A 20,238-nucleotide genomic window follows, 5' to 3' on the forward strand; every position below is an offset into this window, starting at 1 on the left:
GGGAACGAGTGTTTTTCTGGATTTCTACTGCATATTTCCAATTTGTCGCGGCTAAACCTTTCTTTCGAAGATTTCTTTTTCCTTCTTTCTTTTCGGGGGCGGAGGGATGGGCGAGTGTTTACGGTTTCTTTTTTTCCTTAATGGACTAGCGGGCGAATCTCTTTCTCGCAGCTAATTATAACGTGACCGGCGGAAGAAGCTGCTCCTGCTTTATATTCTGGGACGTAACGTCCCATAGCAACACACGTGCCGTGACATACGTCGTTGACCAGTGCATCTTCGTTACTTCAACAGCACGGTGCATTATTATCAGTGGGCAATTTGTTCAAACCTAAATTGAGAATTCTTGTTTTCCAGTCTCTAACCGGTACTGCTGCAGCAGCTGATATATTGCAAAAATCGCATTTGTTCAACTCCAACCCGACTAGGTTTGCCTCGAACAACAATTTATTTTATTTTTTACTACCATATGTGCGCACGTATAGTATGGCAAACATACTACTACTTTTTCGGCTTCTCAGTTTTGGAATACTGCACCATTAAGTACTAAGCAATTATTATCCTTAGGAGCGTTTCAGAAAGAACTTGTTTCATTTATTATTAACTCTTAAACGTTTTGTAACTAATCCGCACTGCTATATTGTAGTCATCTTGTTTTTCTTTTTAGTTATTATGTGCCCTTGCAATATTCACTCTGTTTATATTCATACGGTTCATATTACTCATGTATATTTGATGTGTTTACATTGTTACAACTGATTACGTAATGCAATATTGTTGTCAATTTTATCTCCACTCAAATTCTAACAAGAGGTCCCCTTTCAGCTTTGTGCTATGAAACCGGCTTTTGTATGTGTACCCCAATGCGTGTATTTGATTTCAAATAGAGATATCTCTCCCCGTCAAAAAAAAAAAGAACAAGAACAAAGAAGGAGGCTCTGGGTTAATCTTAACTACCCGTCTTCTTTTGTTTTCTCCTAAATTTCCTGCGCACGCAACACGGGTGATCTGCGTTCCCATGCTGCCGCGGTCGGAAATCGAACCCGGGACCTCCTTCGCAGCAAAAGAACGCCGCAGCAATCGAGCCAGCACGGCGGGTGCTGCTACGTGTTTGTTTTCTTTTTTTCTTTTTTTTTTTCTTGCAAGGCCTTTTTGGCAAAACATTTCGCATTTCTTGCAAGGCGCTTTCTGCGCTGGCACAGCACAGTTGGGTCCCAGGTGACCTCAAACTGCTTTGTCTTTTTTGTTTCGGGTTCCTGACTACATCCACTCCTTCATGTTACAAATGTAAAAATAAAATAATACGATGTAGTAATACAAAGTAGCAAGAAACTAACGCGAATGGCTTAACACAAAAGCGCCATCACAAGAAAGCTACAGTACGAGAAGTCGGCTGGATCGGAATACATTTAGAACGGGGCAACAAATAATCACGTGTACTGAAAGAAAGAGTGAAGGAAAAAGTAAAATAAGAAACGTGTAGTTGATTTCGGAGATGGAGACTCAAGCGTCGAGAGCCCCTCTTCCACTAAAAGCCAGCATGGCGACCCCTTTGCTGCCCAAGTGCTTCGAGGTGCCCTCGAGGGTCCGACGCAGCTTCCCAAGTTGTCCGACTCTGCTCTACGGCTAGGCAACCGACTGCGCGGAGTGACCTATCCTCCCGAGGGGATTAGACTGAGTGCGCCGGCCATAAAAGATACATTGCCTCGGGAGTCGGATCCCCCCCTCCCCTCCCCTCCACCCCCGAAAGTAGGGCCCGGATGTGACGGCACGTGTAGGCTTTCGTATACGAGCTAAGTCCCGGTGTAAACACAGACGCACAAAAGCGCGTTTCAACGTCCTCAGTTAAAGTAGGGGAGCACGAAAGCAGGAAAGCACGTCTAACATGTTTTTCTTAAATATTTCGTTCGGCATAAGGAGTAGTCCCAATTCATATGTCCATTCGCCCCATTATATTATGTCTTCGGGTCTTGCAGTTGGAGGCAAATGAAATTAAATACGGTGTCTATAGAACTCCAATGTGCATTTCGGTAATGAATTTCCCAAACAACTTCAATTGCCACGCACACACACACATTTAAAAAAAGAATCCTCGACTTCTTCGAGGGAAGCAGCGGTGCACCCTACTCCTGTGGGCTCACACGTCGGCTTACCGTGCTGCAGGCTACGGCTTCGGCTCGTGCGGCGTGCGCGGCCGGTTCGGGCCCACGCCAGCGGACTGCGCCGCCTGGTACGCCAACAGCAGCACCCGCGTGGCGGTGCTCACCAAGAAGCAGCAGGCGGGCGTCCAGGTGTGGACGGTGCCGGACTCGGGCGTATACACGTAAGTAACGCTTCCCGTGGATGCGCATGCGCATCACGGCTGTGTGTACACCGAACAACGTGTAAACGGCTCGTTGTATATTGTAGCCAAAGTCACCTGCCATCTACTTTTCCCCATTTCCCTGTCGCTATCCTTTCCCCTTACCGCGGTGAGGAGGAGGAGGAGGCTAGGGACACGCTATCCCGCAGGCCTCTCCTCCTTTCCCTTAAATAAGATATCTTCATCCTGGTACCCCACCCATTCCCCCAAGTTGCTGGGCCGTGCTCCCTAAGGGTATTGCACAAAATAGCGACTCGTCTTCTCCACAGTATCTTTTTCTTTCTAAGGTAAAAAGGCAGGGGTTCCAGCAAGCCCTCGTCCTGAATGGTTCGCATCCGAGCTAGCGTGCGGTTCATGGGCCGACAAATTCATCGTCCAATAGTGGCCGAGATTAAGCCCGCAAAGCGCAAACATCAATCTCCACCAAGGGAAGTTGAAATAACTTTTTCCCCTTTATTCCTGATCACGCAGAGTACATTCATACTAAAAGAAAAACAAAAAGCATTGAACGTTTACTAGAGTAAGAATAAATAGGTAGTAATAGCTTAGTTAGTTATTGGTTTGCTGAACTATCCGCAAGGTTAGGCTTTCGGGTGGTTAAAGGGACGTGAAATAGGAATGTTGGGTTAACTTATATTCGTACATGGCGTGTCTGCAATTCTAGAGGTGTTACTCTTACCATGGGGGAAGGCTTATACGGAAGTAAATAAATAAATCAGTATGAACGCGCGGATCCGGGCTGGTTGGTACATCGTTAGGACGGGAACAAACAACGCTTGGACGAGACGAAGTGGGGACGACAGACAAAGCGCTGAACTAACAGCCGCTGGTTTATTGAGGGGAATGCAATATATACGGAAGCACAGGCTCAACACAGAAGATCAAAAACCCCGTATTTGCGCCGGCAAAGGAATGAAATGAAAGGTGAGTCGTCAAGCAGGCTGCCACGATTTTAACGAATAGTTAATCTCACAGCTATGCAGATAAATAGTGGGCACAGTGACGCAGGGAGTTTCCATGCGATTGGGTAAAAAACGCTTCGCAGATCTCGCGTGCTTCTTGCTCTGTATATATTCCTAATATTGTGCAATCTTGAAACACCGTTTGCGGCCGCATTCCTTGCAGTGCCGGGTTAAATGACTGGGTACTGACCCTTTCAGTGAGTATGCATGTTCTCTAAGCCGGTCATTCAAACATGCGCCTCTCTGGCCAATGTAGCAGCGTTTGCACTAGAGTAGAAGCTTATAAACAACTGCATGTGCCCAGCCAACGTAAGCTGTTTCGGTGTTCTTTTTTTCACAGATTACCTTTCTGGGGCCTTCCTTGTTGCCTTTGCGGCACAGCGCCGATAGCTTGTCCCTTGCGCTGAACCCAACGCGTACGCCTACTTAACCTGCGGCTTTTTTTAATCTGTGCGAGACCTAACGGACGTAGGGCACGACGCCTGTGCCCGCATGAGGTGCTTTGTCCTGTTCGTCACGTTGGGCCCTTCCCCTAGTCAGGGTCACCAAAAACCTTTCTTAAAGCGCCTTCAGCAGGGACCTAGGATACCCAGCCTGAGTGATCTGGCGCACTTGGTGCGTAATGCTACTAGCCACTCGGTGGTTACGTGCACTAGCCAAGGCTTCTCTGAGGCAGGAGGCTGCAATAATTCTTTTAACTAATTTTGAGTGCGCATACGTGAAGGGGAGGATACTTGCTTATAGGATTCCGCTCAAGTGCAAACGCTGCTTCATTGGCCAGGCAGCCCTCTGTTTGAATGACCGGCTTAGAGAGCATGCATATTCACTGAAAGGGTCGGTACCCAGTCATTTAGCCGAGCACTACAAATAATGCGGCGGCAAACCCATAATTGAAGATTGCACAATATTAGGAAGACTTGCAGAGCGAAGGGCACGCGGCATCTGCGAAGCGTTCTTCATCCAATCGCACGGAAACTCCTGCGTCAGTGTGCCCACTATTTCTCTGCATATCTGCTACATCCACTATTTGTTCAAAAACGTGACAGCCTGCGTGACGGCGCACGCGGATTGATCATTTCATTCCTTTGCCGGAGCAGATAACGGGTTCTTCGTCTTCTACGTTGATCCTGTACTTTTGTACTCATTGCATTCCCCGCAATAAATAAACCAGTGGTTGTATAGTTCAGCACCTATTGTCTGTCGTCCACACTTCGTCCCGTCCCAGCGCCGTTTGTTCCCGTCCAAATAAATCAGTGTTGATCACGCAACCGTCATTCACTCATATATCACCGTTGCGAAGAGGAAGAAAAATAAAACGTGACTATATACTTGCCGTCTGCACAGTCTTCCTTTTTTAACTCTCTTCGTGTCGACCCAATAAAAGGAGCGTGAGATCCTGCTGGTGTACGGTTCTAACGCGCTCGATATTGGGACGCTTCCGCGTCGAGCCCCTATAGGACAGCTTCTTCCACTTCCGGTAGCCCCGCGCGCGCCGAAAGCGGGCGAGGCGTTACAATTTCCGCTTGAATTGACACCGTCGGAATGAGGTAAATAGAAGGCCAATCGGACCTTTTAAAGCCCTAAGGCTGACGGGTGCACGACACGTCTGCCAACTCTATCGATCTTCGTGCTGAGAGCGTAAACAGCAAGAGCAGCCCATGCAGTCGGATAGGGAGATAGCTTTGCACTATAGGTGGCACTAGCGTCGGCCTGCGCCACCTATAAGGATGTTCAACAAGAATGGAAATGGGATTTCGGGTCGAGCTCCCGTCGGTGGCAAAGATGACTTTTGTTGTCTCACGTTTATTTCGCGTTTAATTATTTGTTAAGAATACGCGTTGAGCCGGAAATTTAACGCTCATGTTCAGTAGTTTATTAAAAAAAACTATATGCCCTCTTTTGCCCCAGCATCTATCGGCTTCTTAGTTAGATGCTCATGACCTTAGCGCCTAGCTTTCTCCTACTATTCTCGGTAACTGGTCTAAGCATCTGTTGCGTGGTTACAGAAGTCCCCCCTCTTCTTTTCACACAGGATAAAAAAAAAAACGATAAAAGAAGTTGTTCTTTCTCGCCGAAGGCTTGCCGAATTGCAGAAGGATCCACCTACTAGCTATGGATCTGTGTTAAACGTCTGCAACGACAGGTCTGCTTTGCGTCGTTTTAGTACGGAGCTCTGTAGCGGAAGCCATCAAGCCGCCATTCTGTGATGTCGATGAGCTGTTACTAGTGAAGTCCTTTTAATGCGTGAGCATATGTCAGATCAGTTCAACTGGACAAATATTTGGTATTTTGATGCCATCTGCATGAGAATCGGGTGAGGACGTTGCATCCGGCGATAGAGGAAACAGTGAGTGACGACAGAGGTCACGTGAAAAGACGGAGTCATCTCTGGAGGGGGAAGGGGGCGGAGGCGGCTGTGAGACGGTGACGTCGCCACCGCGGCAGTAGTCACGTGGTAGAGAGGTGATATGGTGGTGGAGATGACGCGTAGGAAACGTAGTCCTATAGTGCCTAGAATATACTGGCTAGTGTACCGTCCGCGGCCTCCCGGGTGGCACCGGATGCAATGAATGCCGGCGGCTGCCGCTAGGAGCGCTGCAGTGCAGGTGGGTGCCGCGGCACCATCCGGTCTTCGTAGGCCGCCGTGTTTCCACCGCATCGGCAAGCGGGCTGTTGCGCTTTTTGTTTTTATTAAGCTGTAGCAGCAGCACAGTTCAAATGTGGGCAGCTGATTTATAAATCGTGGTTTGTTTTGAGAACAACAGGCTTCTCTAGCGCTTGTCGCTTGTGTGAAAAGCGTGTGCTATCTCAGCTCGGCTTCGAGCGGGGAACCTGATGTGTTTCTATGCTGGCGAAGAGAAAACGTAATTTTTAAGGCAAATGCCTTAGATCTCCATGTTCCAAGGCCGTTTTGCGAGGTACAGAACACATCACACGATCTAAGGAAGGTCAGAAACGAACCAAAGCATGTCCAGCCGTGTATAAGAGATGCTAAATGATTAGCAAATTTAATTATTGATTATAGTGATTGGATTAAGGGGTATTAGGTTGAATTAGGGGGATTAAGGTGTATTAATTAAGGAGGATTAAGGTGGATGAAGGAGCATTAGGGTGCATTAAGGTGAATTACAGTAGGCTTTACAAGGCGTTCGCCTTCGTACGTGTCTCTTCGGCGGTAGCTAAGGATACTTGTTTTTTATTCTAGCCATGATGGCAGCGTAATTTTTTTAAGGGTACGTTTTAGGTTACATTTTTCATTCTAATAAAGTAAAGGAATTCTAAGGTTACGTTACTGTTCTATTGATGTTATATTAATGCATAACCATTGAAAACCGCTGTAACCGATCATCCATTGAAATGACTTGAATTTCGCTGTTATCTCTTTTTATTTGCTGCTATTTCTGCCTATTATCGTATTGTTGTCCTCATAGGTTTGAATGTTTTTTATTGTTTGTAAACCATGTACCCATCTCCTCATAATGCCCATTGGGCCACCAGGATAGGATAATAAGTAAAAAATTTTGCCTGTAAAATGGACTGCATGCGGTGTTCTGTGTACTATACATTTTTTAATACCTGGTAAACACGTGCAGATTTCTTTTTATGTCTGATATAAGTGAACGAAAATGGGAAACAGATCTTTCATTTAAGCGTAACAAATATTTTATTCTCGCGTAACAACAGTCAAACGCGGGCATATAAGACAGCCCTAGATGAGATAATGCACACATACCTGAAGAAGATAGATCTCGTGGCAGTGACGCAGTTTAAAGAGCTTCTGCCGTTGCCGTTGCGCTTCCCTCTGTTTGTTGATGCCTTTTACAAAAAAACCGAAACCTCAAGAAAACGTAGAACTTCTTGTCAAAGCTGGTTTTTCATGCTCTGGGTACCCTAGTTGGGGAAAGGCCAGTGTCTGCAGCTGACCTGAAAAATCAGCTAGACTCGCTACATGTAACTTGTTTTTGCTAAAGAACACAGTAAAAGCATCTTCCACGGCCTTCACAGCTGTTGACAAGGTCTGACTAAGATAGACAAGGCCTCCATTGTCAAAATGCGACTAGTGCAATAGCGAAGCAGCGTCGGCACTAGCTTCAGCTTTACTTACGCAAAGGAAGCCTGCACACTGTGGTCAAGAATTTCGGGCAGTGATCTTTCTTGCAACATAACAGTATAGTAGATCAAAGCACTACTGCTCCTTTTTTCTTGTTTTTTCCCCCTGGTACTCACGAAAAGTAAGGTGCATGCTTAGGATACTCAGGAAACATCGTGGGTATAGCGTAGGGTTTCAGTCGTGGTTTATCGCGGGGAATCTCGTGGACAACGCCGTTCACGGTGATAGAGAACGCGCGCTCGACTAAGCTGTTTTCGAAATGTTTTTTACAAACCACAGCAGTTGGTGCCGGCCTTCTGTCCGCTCTCCTGACCATTCTTGCCCATTCTGCTGCCGCTTCGTATCAGTGGTGGAGTGAACAAGGATACACGCCATTTGTTCGAGCGGTAACCGCTTCGACACAACGGCACAAAGCAGGTCCTCTCCTTGCACTGTCTCTTCGGTATTTTTTCATCGCCGCCGCATAGTTCTCGTAATGGCAGGCACACGAACACAGCAGCGACGCACTCACTCTTTGAAAACACCAAGAAGAAACACGCAACGCTGTAATAACACTGAAAACGCCAACATAGAAACCGACGCAACAGCTGCGAAACTGATAAGCGAAGCAGACGACACGCGCAGTCTGCACCCACCCGTGTGGCAGTGACCTCTGTCGGCCACCGTGGGCATTCATTGCAGGCGGCGCCACGCTCCTCCATTGAAATGAGCGGGTGCACGGCACACTAGCCAGTATATTCTAGGCACTATAGTAGTCCATTAGCGGTACTCGCGCAATATTTGTAGGAAACTTCTTGTAGTGAGGAGAAGACGCAGGGAGCAGTTACAGGGAAGCCAGAGATCGGAGGTGTTGTTTCATGCAGAGGTCGCAGGGCAATCATCTAATGAGATGAAAGTGCTAATTCTGACGAATCATAGCCATTCAAGTGTGCCTGACCATCTGTGATATATACAGGGTGCTTTTTTTCTTTAGCTGCGCCAAGTTTCTTAAAGATTGCCTATGGCAGATAGAACAATTTTAACCCTCGATCTAAATTACTCGGCGAGGCAGCGATTACTTCTACTAGAAATTAAAATGTTCATTTGAATAATTAAAGTAAGTACACTAATTAACCTGTTCACTAATTACATTACACCACATTTTTCAATGCACGAATTATAGCCGCCGAGTTAGCACTTCGTATCCACATGGAACGCATTCTCTGGACAGCACCAGTTGCGAAATATTAGTTTTCAAATTGTTCGTTGAAATGCATTGGTGCTCCAGTTACATTTGTGTTTGAATGCATAAAACAGCGATTTATTATATATATATATATATATATATATATATATATATATATATATATATATATATATATATATATATATATATATATATATATATAATTAAAGGCGCATGTAATCTTTCACAATATTGTAGGTAAAAATGAGTGCGCGATAGAACTGCGCATATACGGTATTCATCGCGAAGGTCTTTGTTGATTTTTCAGCAGTGCAAGCATACTTTTCGCTGGATACGGCTTTTCATTTTAGTGAATTTGTCAGTATGAAAATCAGATACAGTATATCAATGCGAAAGCATTATATGCCCCATCACGTGCAAATACTTCCGCGTAGTCGGCGTGAACGAAAGATTGTACCCAAAATGGCCGACGTCGCAAACAGTAAAAACACGTCACAGGGTGCTCAGATTGACGTGAAATTCCCCAGGGTGTTTCCTGTAAACAAAGTGTGTCAGTGGATTTGAAAAGAAGATTTGGTAAATTTCGGCCTGCGTGGAAATCGAACCCGGATCTCCGGGTGCGCGGGACGAGCACGCCTCCCCGACGCCACGGAGGCTCCACGGTTCTACTTGAATAAAGGTGGCGACTAAAGTGTGCCTAGTGCTTACGTCATTGCACACGTGACGGCTGAGCCAATGGGGAGGAGGTGGTGCCACGTCATCAGTATGCAAAATGAGTATCTAAAATAAAATGCATTAATGTCCAATTGACCGGCACCGAACGGTCCTTCGAGTTATTTTAAATTTAAGGTCCTCGCGGTAAAGCGAGCGCTTTGAGGCACATGGCGCGTTTCGATTTGGCCTTACCGAGGCGCAGCTAGAACGCAGCGAGTGCGTGCGTGGGGAAGGAGCGCGCGGAAAGGAAACATTTTACCGAAGGGGCTGTAATGCTTTCGCATTCTCACACGTAAGCAGTCGTAAGTGTGTCTGCCGAATTTTCATTACGTGAGATCGCTAGGAAGATGTACCAGACGAGGCTGTGAATGGGGGCGAAACAAAAGCACGACGCGTTATTTCAATTCAAAACATCGCTTGGTTCGGGCAACCTAAATGGAGAGGCAGTCTCTTGCGCGCAATTTGTGAGTACCACTTAGGGCCACAAGACGCGAACCAAAAGTTTGCGCGAGCGAAGGAAGCCGCATTGCGAGCGGTGCTCACGACATAATTGATAGGCGACTGAACGCCGTTGTTAACCGCGCCATGCGCGAGGTTGCTGAAGTAGCGCATTAAATATACGAGAGCCATTAGCCGTGGAACTAATTACAACAACTCGATTATACGTAATTAGTTTCCAGATCTGGCTGCCACCTCTACGGAGTTGGAGCGTCAGTGGACACGTGGCATTGTCTGCATACATAAAGAAACAAACAGACGACAAGAAAATGTTGCAGACGGTGCGTGTAGTCTGCGACAGGCCGCGATGCAGGGAAGCTTGAAATCACCGGGAAGGACGTGCTATCTCATCAGAACAGAGAAGCCCTGCGGGGCGGCTGCAACTCTTCGTCTCTGGTATAGTTCGGTGCAGTGTTACGGAGAAAGGCTTGCGAATGCGCGTCTGGTAGGTGCGCTCGAAGAATGAGTCCGTTGTTAATACTAGCTGATCATGCGGCAGATTTCGCATGCGTTGTGTCACTTGTGTCGAATGATATTGTGAAAGTCGATCGAGACAAACACAGCTCGGTAAGGGATGTGTAACCTACGGAAATAGAAGCGACACACACATGCCCCAGCGCACTGCCACTGCAATCGTATGTGTGGGCCTCGTCACATTGATCCATACTTCTGACCCCCTCCCCCCCCCCCCCCGCTCCTACACAGACGCCTTTTTATTCGCTTGTGAGCTGTAGGGCCGGGGACAGAGCTGCACTGCGAACGCTTGATCCACACCTGTGCATCCCCGCCCCTCTCCCAGCTCCAATCCTAGCTACAGCCATGGAAAAAGCTTATGGAATCGCCTGACTCCTTCGGGGAGTGTGCTTAGGGATTTGAGGCTTGGGTAAGGGAAGGGGGGATGAGGGGGGATGAGGAGGGAAAGTACGAATAAAATGTTTTACTGATGCGATTTCCTTCTGTTATTTTCTGCTCAAGAGGTCACCGTGCACACGATGCGACTCGTCAGACTCGAGGTGCAATGAGATGCTGAGGTTGCCTCTATGAAGCGATAAAAATATGGGTTAAGAAAGAAGGCTTACGAAACAGGCGTCTTTCCAAGCGACATCTCATTTAATATCACGTCGTCAAGAAGACATTGAACACACAGACACACACGCACACACGCACGCGGAAATAAAAATAAATGTAGACAGAATGATAAAGGACGCAGAGCCGTGGCTGGACAATGTAAACACAGGTATTCCAGTTTTTGGCGAAATTCGAGTAGAGCACTAAGACGGCGCCGACATGCACAGCCTGGCATGTGGTCGGGGAAAAAGCAAGCATCACTTCAATCAAGACGCGGGCGACACTTTAGTTCCTGTAAAGCCAACTCACAGAAAATTCATGCTACAAATTCAGAGAAAGAGAGATAAATTTCAAGGAAATACAAGGAGTTTAACCTAATCGTACGGCAACTCCGGTTAAATTGTAATAGGGAAAAGAAAACAATGCACAAGAAATAAGAAAAGAAGTAAAAAAAATGTTGCGGATGAGCCATAAAGGACGGCGCGACCGCATTTACGCAGTCTACCAAGGCGCCACCTCGTCACACACGTATGGAAGCTCGGAATTGTAGTAACCGATGTGGTTGCAGCTGTCTATCAGCAAGCTCTGTTAAATCAGCCAGATCATAGATCATTTTCAGAGGCTAAGGTTCTTGAACCATGGCCCCCACTCGTTGCAGGCTTCCAATGCGACGCGGGCATAACTTCTATTTTTTCGAAGTCAACTGGCCTCAGTGAGCGATTGTAGGCCTGACGGGTGGCCGAACTTGTTCCCACCTGCTAGCGCTTCCCTCTCTCTCATTTCGTCCCTTTCATTCCCGAAACCCTCTTTCTCCTGTGTAGGGTAGCAAACCGGATGCACGTGTGGTTGACCTTCCTACCTTTGCTTCCTCTCCTTCATCCCCTGCACGCAACTAAACACGCTCAGTCATAAGGGGTATGGGGGAGGGGATGTAGACGCGGCAACGTGGCTATGTAGGACGGTGCTCTGGGGAGACCTCCGGTCGGCGGATAATTTGATTAGCTCGTTGGCAAATTCTCGCGATGCAGGCCAGAGCTTGCTCAACGCCCGCTTGCTGGATGCCCACATCGACGCCACCCCTCTCGGGTCTAGCGCGATAGAGGGAAATGCAAATGACAGCTCTGGGGAACGGCCAACCACAACAAAACAAACAAGCAAAAAAATGACAGTCTGGTACGGGGGCAAGAAAAATAATAATAAAAATAAACACGAACGAGATAAGTCGATGGAGGCTTCTACGCGCTGAGATGACGCGATGAAGGGTACGCGCGTGCAAGTGAAGGATATATAAAGAAAGAACGTTGGGTGTGGCGGAAGTGCTAGTAGAGGAAGCTTTATATGCATAGCCGCGACTAGTTCTGATCGCTGGGTACGTAACAAGTACCACGAAACAATGCATGAATTCATGCACAACACAGACCTTACAAGCACAAATACCTATAATAAAACCAAACATAATGGGCTGAGGCAAGTCTTCACAGCAAATATGTGTCACACACACACACACACGCACGCACACACACACACACGCGCACACACACACACACACACACACACACACACACACACACACACACACACACACACACACACACACACACACACACACACACACACACACACACACACACACACACACACACACACACACACACACACACACACACACACACACACACACACACACACACACACACACACACACACACACACACACACACACACACACACGCACACACACACACACACACACACACACACACACACACTTGTCCTTTGACAAGGATGCTTCTTTCGCGCTCTTTCACACGCGTTTGGGATTGCATGTGAAACATGCTTCTCGAAATTCGCAACAAGTTGGTCATTCAATTGGCCAACCTCAGTAACATGACGTCGAACTAGAACAGTTTGGAATCGTTCACTCGGGCACATGGTCTTGCCGGTGGCTTCACTTGACTACCGTTGAGGGAGGTGGAGCAGGGGCCGAATTCACTAAGCTTTTCGTTCTATAAGTGCTACGAAAGTTCAGCGCAAACACAAGGGACATTTCTTTAATTCTCGTAACCATGAATCCAACATTCCAACTAGCACAATTAGCAGTCTCGGTTCACCGTATATAAGTGTTGTTTGCCATTGGACAGCCGCCTTTGCTGATAGTATACAAAACATCCCTATTGGTTGGCTCTGGTGTTGTGAACATTTCTAGCGTAAGAACGTTACATGTATTTACGAATGCGGGCCCAGTTTTCCTTGACAGCGCTTGGCTTGGCTCTTGTTCGGGATATTGTCAAATTCCGCCACATTGGAAAATTCGCCTTTCGGCAAATTCTGATTGGCTAACAGGTGATTGGCTAACTACACCCTCTTCAGTTAACTCGAAACGCCAACACGGCGAAATTTTATTGTGACCAGGCGGGGAGGGCGCTATGCAGGAAGGCCGAAGTTCTTCGAAATTCGGTATCTCCTCGAGCTCTGACGACACCCTCAGATGAATGAGCCAATGGTATCAAGGCATACAATTAATCTCTCGGCACGCCTCGAGTTTCGTTGGCTTATCTAGATTCACTCTTAGGTTATATCATCACTTCAGTGTTACCTCATGGGCGGCCGAAGAAGAAGGAGTCGCGTGGTAAAGCGTCGGTATATATACCTTCTTTCGCTTGGTTTTCGTTGCGCCCAGTGCATCACCTGTCCAAGTGAGTTGATAGCGAAAATTTTATCTTTTAACGCATTTGAAGGAAAGGAACGGATAGGTTCGGCGTATGAATGCGCCATGCCTGAACTGCTCGCATTCGATGGTGGATAGATAGAGAGATAAAGTCCAGAAGAGGAGACACGCCCGCGGTGCGCCCCAGAAAGGCGTGGCAACCGGCTCGCGCCGAGCGTGTCGATAGATGGCGCGACAATCGCGGTACTGCGATATCGCTATATCGCGCTGATAACGATAAGCGGCGCCGGCGCGCAGCGCAGGGTTGCGACTCCATGTGGACACATGCGTGGCTTTTATCTGTACATCTTATCGCTCGCAGTTTTTTTCTCGCGTTCCGCGCCATGTTTGTCCACTGATCGATTGCCGTCGAGCAAACTCGGGTGGGCGAGAAACACGGAGTGGCGTGTCGCTGCGCTGCGACCCGGCTCCCGTATTCACAAAGTCCTCCCACGCTAGAATTGGTAGTGCGAGCAAGTTCCAGCCAATCGTGCTGGACGTATCGATATGTAGTGAAGGTGGCCGGCCAACTAAAAACATCAGTTACGAAAGAAATGCTTACTGAAATCGGCTCCGTAATGTCACCTCAGGTTAGATTGGTTATTAGGCGTTACAACTGGGCACGCATTGACAAAAAAAAAAGAAACTAGTAAAGAGGAAAAGAAATTTCTGCACGCAACGCACACTGCAATTAGCCACCGCCCTGGTAATCGTCTTGTTATCACGAAGTTCGTGGGAGGTGTCTAAACATCGGTCAACGAGGAAAAGTTCAAGACCACTTTTATGAGCGCTATGTCTGCAGCCGAACTTACGGAGTTTTGCGTTCGTAATAACAGCTTATCAGTGGCCGGTTGCTTTTCTTTTTTTCTAATCACGTGCTGGCGTGATTTGCATGTGCCCCGCGAACCACAACTACGCACGGACTCCTTTTCGAGAATGTGCCCTGGACCGAATTCACAAGTGCTTTTTTTCGTAAGGAGGACATGTCACTGGCCAACTACTTTCGGTAATTATAGATTCGCTATCATGATTGGCCAGCGGCGCATGTTCACGAACTGCTTCGTGTGTAGAGGCGTTTTTAGTGAAGTGCTACATTTCATGTTGCACCTCTTCTCATGTACCAAGTGAACGTGCGATCTTACAGCAAATATGTGCTCGCTAACTTGAATGCCTTGAAAGTGAACGAGAAGGGGCAGGGTGAACGAAACCGCGGCTAAAATAAAAGAAAGAGCAGATAAAAAAATCGAAACGATTAAAGAACTGACTTCTTTAAGTGTTACAAGAGAACCGTGATTTTCAAATCTTGTTGGCTAAATCCGTGACTACCGCATCGATTAGAACTTTTCTATGCAACCAACTCCCTCTACTCCTAAAAGCAGAAGGTGAAAGAAATGTTCTGCGATAAAAACTCGAAGTGAGGTGTATATAAATACGATATGTAAATTTGTTTACAACCAACAGTTGGCGTAGGCGCATTTTACAGATTTTATACGGGCGTCGATTGAATCAGATTACGTAATAGAGTGGACCATCAACATGGCATTAGTTGGGCCACCGGAAATAATATAGTAATCAGCTATAGTAATGCCTTTCGCCGTAGAGGCGCGTACCCATTCTGGGGAAATGTCGAGAGACTGTACAGAATAGGAGATTAAAGTATGTTGATGTAAAAGAAATAGGTTTTGTTTTAGTTTTTATTTTAAGGAAGCTGGTTGGTAAAGGATGCAAGAAAGATTGAAAGTCTGTATTAATAAAGTTGGTGGATTAAGTGAAAACATCAAAATAAAGAAAAATACTCAAATTGTGTAAAAAATAGAAATTTATTTAGAAATAGAAATCAACTTAGAAATGAAATCTTACGGAATTTAAAGGGAATTCCTCAATGGCTAAGCCCACAAAGCTAGCATCTTTCTTTCATTTGGATAAATGCTTCTGTCGCCTTCTCTTTCTTTCCTTCCTTGTTTCCTTCTTTTGTGCTTTTCGCGGGGTAGATGTAACACAAACGCTTTCCTGCTCGATAAGTCTCTTGTGGTCATATTAATGTAAATCACGACAATAGAGGGCAGGTAGGTTCCTATCATTTGCATAGTTTTACGACGATGAAAAGGAGTTCGACAAGGTTTATGCTTTAACGGTCGTCCTCAACATTTGGTTCGTCAAAAAGAAAAAAAGATCAGTAGCGGTTAAGCGGTAAATGCAGACTAAAAGCGGTGGCATTATGTCACACACACACACACACACACACACACACGCACACGCACACGCACACACACACACACACACACACACACACACACACACACACACACACACACACGCACGCACGCACGCACGCACGCACGCACACACACACACACACACACTCGCTCTCTCTTCTAAGCTCTCCCATGCGCTCTCTACCTGTACCACGTGACCGGCTTCCGACACTTAACACACATACACTTTCATTTTCCTCGCTTTAACAATCCGAATGCTAAAGAAACAAAAAAGTGAAGGTCCTTTCCGCACTTTCACTCTGTGTTCCGGCAACAGATTTCCAACTCTGCCGCTCGCAGCACGAGGACAAAGCGCGCAGTTCGACCTCTGTGAAACGCGCAGCAGTTATGCGCAGCGCGGTTCCACTCGTCCCGGAGTTTCGTATATTTGCAGAAGCAGCCGGCGGAAGCGAGTCGCTGAGCCGGATAACGGGAACTTCGCAAATAAACGGGAACGGCACGTAGAGAGCACCATTTCTAAAACCGACGGTTCGTGTTTCTGCCAGAGTTACGTTCTTTTACACTCCCGACCGGGGCGGAGGTCAGGTCGGCGAGCATAAATGGAACAGAGAGACTCTTTCTGTTTCACCGTTCTGCCCCTGTAAGCACCCGTGCACACGTCAGAGAGAAGTTTCGTCCCGTTCTTTTTCTTTTCTCTTTCGTTTCCTTTCGTGTTTCTTTTATTCTTTGCAGAGAGCCCGTTTTTCTCCGGTAGTCTTTCGAAAACCTGTCGGCGATTACGCGCGTTCCCGTGTTTATAGCAGTGCCTCGAAAAGCGCCGAAATTGCTGGAGCTGCGTCCATTCTGGTATCTTTGTTTATTTTTTTCAGCGGGCATAAGGCCATCTGTCTCGGGCGCTCTTTATTGCCCATCGAGGTTTATGATCGCCGACTAGCCAACTCAGCCGCGAGGAGTATGAGTATGGCAGTATTCACAAGAACATTCGATTTGTAAGAGTTCTTTACCATTGGTCGGCCGCTTTCGCTGTCCAGCGTCAGGATTGGCTAGCTGCCGCTCTTACGAGCACTTCTAGCGTTAGTCCTTTTTCTGAATACGGGCACAGATCTCCTTTGAAGGAGTGGCAGACTGGGCTTATATAGATCGTAATCTGGTTGTTGTTAGTGCTCGGCTTTATCGATCGCCATCTTGTCCTCTGCTTCGCGCTGTACGGCGGTTCAAATAACAGCAGGAAGTATAGCGGCTCTGATCGGTAGCGCGTGTGGCGTGAGCGCGCGCCTATGCAGCTGGAATCCTTACTACTCACGCTCCGGCACCGGTGCAGCTGTCAACTCATCAAACCGCCCTTTCCGGCATCTGCTCTGAAAGCAACTGTTTCTTTTTGTTTGTGTGTGACAAGCAAGCTTTGACAATACAAGCTTCGCTTGAACAACTTGGAGAACGCTTAAGCTTCGCCTTTAAGAGTGGTACACGATAGCACTCAATAATCACTGACTGCTTCTCACGTCCCCCCGGCAACCACAGCTTATGTAACCGTAATGCTTAGCGGGAAACGCTGGCGGCGAGTGCTATGCTTGGTGAATCCACTAAACTTCAGGGAGGCGCCACACGGGGTTCCTGCAAGAGCGACAGCAGCTGCAAGTGACCATATCGCCGGCCTCACTCTGCCAGATTTTTGTGACTTTTCGCGTAACAGAATTATGTTTTCTCGTATATTCAAATTAAAATCCGACGCTATCGTGTCTGTACGTCGTGTGTAAGCCGTACTTTACGATTCTTTTGCGTGTTTTACCTTGAGAAATTCAATTAGTTCAGTAACTTCCTTGCGCCACATGGAGGGCCTGCGTCAGTGAGTACGCGTGGTTCGAAATTCTTTTTGCCGGGACGACAACTGACCCTGGACGCCGACGCTGGATTTTCTGCGACACAGGACCCATAACGCTATTGGGTTAATAAATTCTGCCCACAATATTTCTGTCTGGCACCTCTGTTTTAACCCACTTAGTAGGACCTACGATCTCGTCGACGAAACTGCAAGCCTGAGATAATATGCGTCAGGAGTGCTTTATCACAAAATATCCACAGTGGTGTGGTATCTCTCACAATGTCTCCCGAATGTTGGATCGATGGATGGGTAGACAGACAGACAGGCAGACACAGACAGACCGATTGCAGAAAGTCATATGGGCGGGTCTGAGCAGAGCAATGGCTTGCTGTGGCTCGTTACAATGCTATGGGAAAGGGGGAAACGGGAAGGAAAAGATTGGTGAACGATAATGACGAAGAAAACGAAGTTGAGAAGTTGTGAAACGTTGCGGGAGTTCTAGAAGGCCGATGTACAAAACGAACCCCCCCGTAGATCGATTCAACGCTTTCCCTTCACCAGCGCTCAACAAAACGCACGCACGCAACCAAGTGGGCGGGAAGTGTTGCGTTTGCAAACGGAAGTTCATTTGCAGCGGCAGCGCCGTTCGACGTTTGCCTCATTCTCTGTGCGCGATATCATTCAAAGGAATGTGCTCTTGCTGGTAGTCAGTCGATCGTTCCTTTTCATTTGTATTATCAGTTGTTAAGCACGTTTCTGTATTCACTTCTCTTTCTAGATGCAGTTCCTAGAGTTCAGTAATCCTGATTCGTTCCGACTTTGCAGATAAGTTCACTGCTTACAAGGAGGTTAGACGTGGTATTTCGGTTCCAAAAAGTTAGCGGGGCACAAAAAAAAAGCACCAAACGCAATCAAGCACACTCTATTGCTTCGAATACATGCCGAGATGCCGCATCAGGTTGCCTTTGCCCAAGGAAGCGTTTCTTTAAATAGGAGCGCAGCTGTAAGGCGCTCTGGGTCCCTTGAATTTACCGCAGGTAAGACAGTAATTGCTGGGGGGGGGGGGGGGGGGGGAGTCGTGTAATGTAATGATTAATTTTACGCAATTCAGCACGCGTATTCACAAAAACATATTCCACGTTTGAAGTGCTCTTAGAACAAATCGCAGCCAAAGCTGATGTTGGACTCATAATGAAGAGTCGAGCGAGAACCAGACAGGACCCCCCCCCCACACACACACGCACGCACGCACACACAGATAGAGAGAGAGAGAGAAAGGCGACACCAAAACTTTCGTCTTTTCGTTCTCTGCTCTTTTCTTTTCTTTCTGTTGCCCATTTTTCTTTACCCCAACTGTAGGATACCAAAGCGGAAGCGCGTCTGGTTGATATTCCTGCCTTTCTTCTCTTTGTTTTCTCTATCTCTCTCTCTGTCTTTCTCTTTCTCTGTGTGTGTCCCTGTTCCATTCGCACGCCTTATTTCCTTATCGCGCTTCACGAACTCTCCTAGTGGACGACTTTTGTGCTGATGCTGGACATAACTTCATCAAGGCTGCTCTAGATGCCTATAGTACCGTTACAATACCACTGGCGAAGGTGAGTGCCAATGGCAGAGAGCACATACGGATGAACTACCTGGTTGATTCCATCCCTGTTGTTTTCTAATTAACCACCATTCACAAGCTTCCCCAGTGATACAGCGGTGACAACATGATAGCCCGGTTGATAACGTGGGCGGAGCTCCGCTCGGACCACTGACGAAGTGAGAAAGAGGAATAGCATTGAAATAGAATCTTTACACGGTCCTGGTTCTTGGTGGCCCATTCCTAGCGACATTAGCATTTAACATTTAAAACGAAGCATTCCTTGCCTCTTTCTCTTCAGGTTGGTTTCATTGGAGCGTCGCTCTCGCCGAGTATAAGGATGTGTAAATTGAACGGAAACTCGACCGGTAAAGTAGCGCCACTGACCGCACCTCTTAGGGCCGAATACGCAAAGCTTTTCGTTCTTAAGTGATCGTTGCCTTTGGCTCGCCGCATTCGCTAATGGTATGTCAAGCATCAGTATTGGCGGTAACTTCTTCTTACGAACTATTCTAGCGTAATAGCCTTTTTGTTTGTGTGTGTGTGTGAATGCGGGGTCCTGTTCCGCTTTATATAAGAACGAACCTGTGCATGTAATATGGGGCGAGAGGTTTCTCTAAAGCACACAGACCGGTTAATATAATAGCGCAACATGTTCGAGCGCTTCTTTGATTTTCGCGCGCTTCCTATATTTCGGCTACCCCATTTTCGCGCCACTGCGTGAGTGCCCGTTCTCGGCCCATCCTCAAGAACAATACACTATGTGCCACTGTACACAAGGTGTATAAAATGCTTCGACGCATTTAAATATTTCTCGCGCTTCTCAGCGCGTACACCTCTCACACCACTCTGCTCTTAATGAAGGCAAAATGAGACATCCACCCAAACGTAGCTAAATGAGACACCCACTCAAACATTTACACCGCACACCGCCTTTGTTACGGCGCCGCATCGGCGTTTCAGAGCATGCACCTGCGCAATTTTGGGCCTGCATATCGGCGTGACCTGTG

The 20,238-nt window shown here is 47.1% G+C and overlaps 1 protein-coding gene across 2 annotated transcripts in view; it reads left to right on the forward strand.

Moving 5' to 3' along the window:
* The window catches only part of Alk (Anaplastic lymphoma kinase), a 195,795-nt gene that overhangs the window by 82,496 nt on the left and 93,061 nt on the right, over nucleotides 1-20,238 (forward strand). For both annotated transcript variants that reach the window (XM_050181497.3, XM_055072757.2), the window contains exon 10: nucleotides 2,164-2,323. In XM_050181497.3, coding sequence (XP_050037454.1) covers nucleotides 2,164-2,323 — 160 coding nt within the window. The remainder of the gene's footprint in view (nucleotides 1-2,163; nucleotides 2,324-20,238) is intronic.

The sequence above is a fragment of the Dermacentor andersoni genome, chromosome 7 (assembly GCF_023375885.2).
Source record: "Dermacentor andersoni chromosome 7, qqDerAnde1_hic_scaffold, whole genome shotgun sequence".
Taxonomy (NCBI): domain Eukaryota; kingdom Metazoa; phylum Arthropoda; class Arachnida; order Ixodida; family Ixodidae; genus Dermacentor; species Dermacentor andersoni.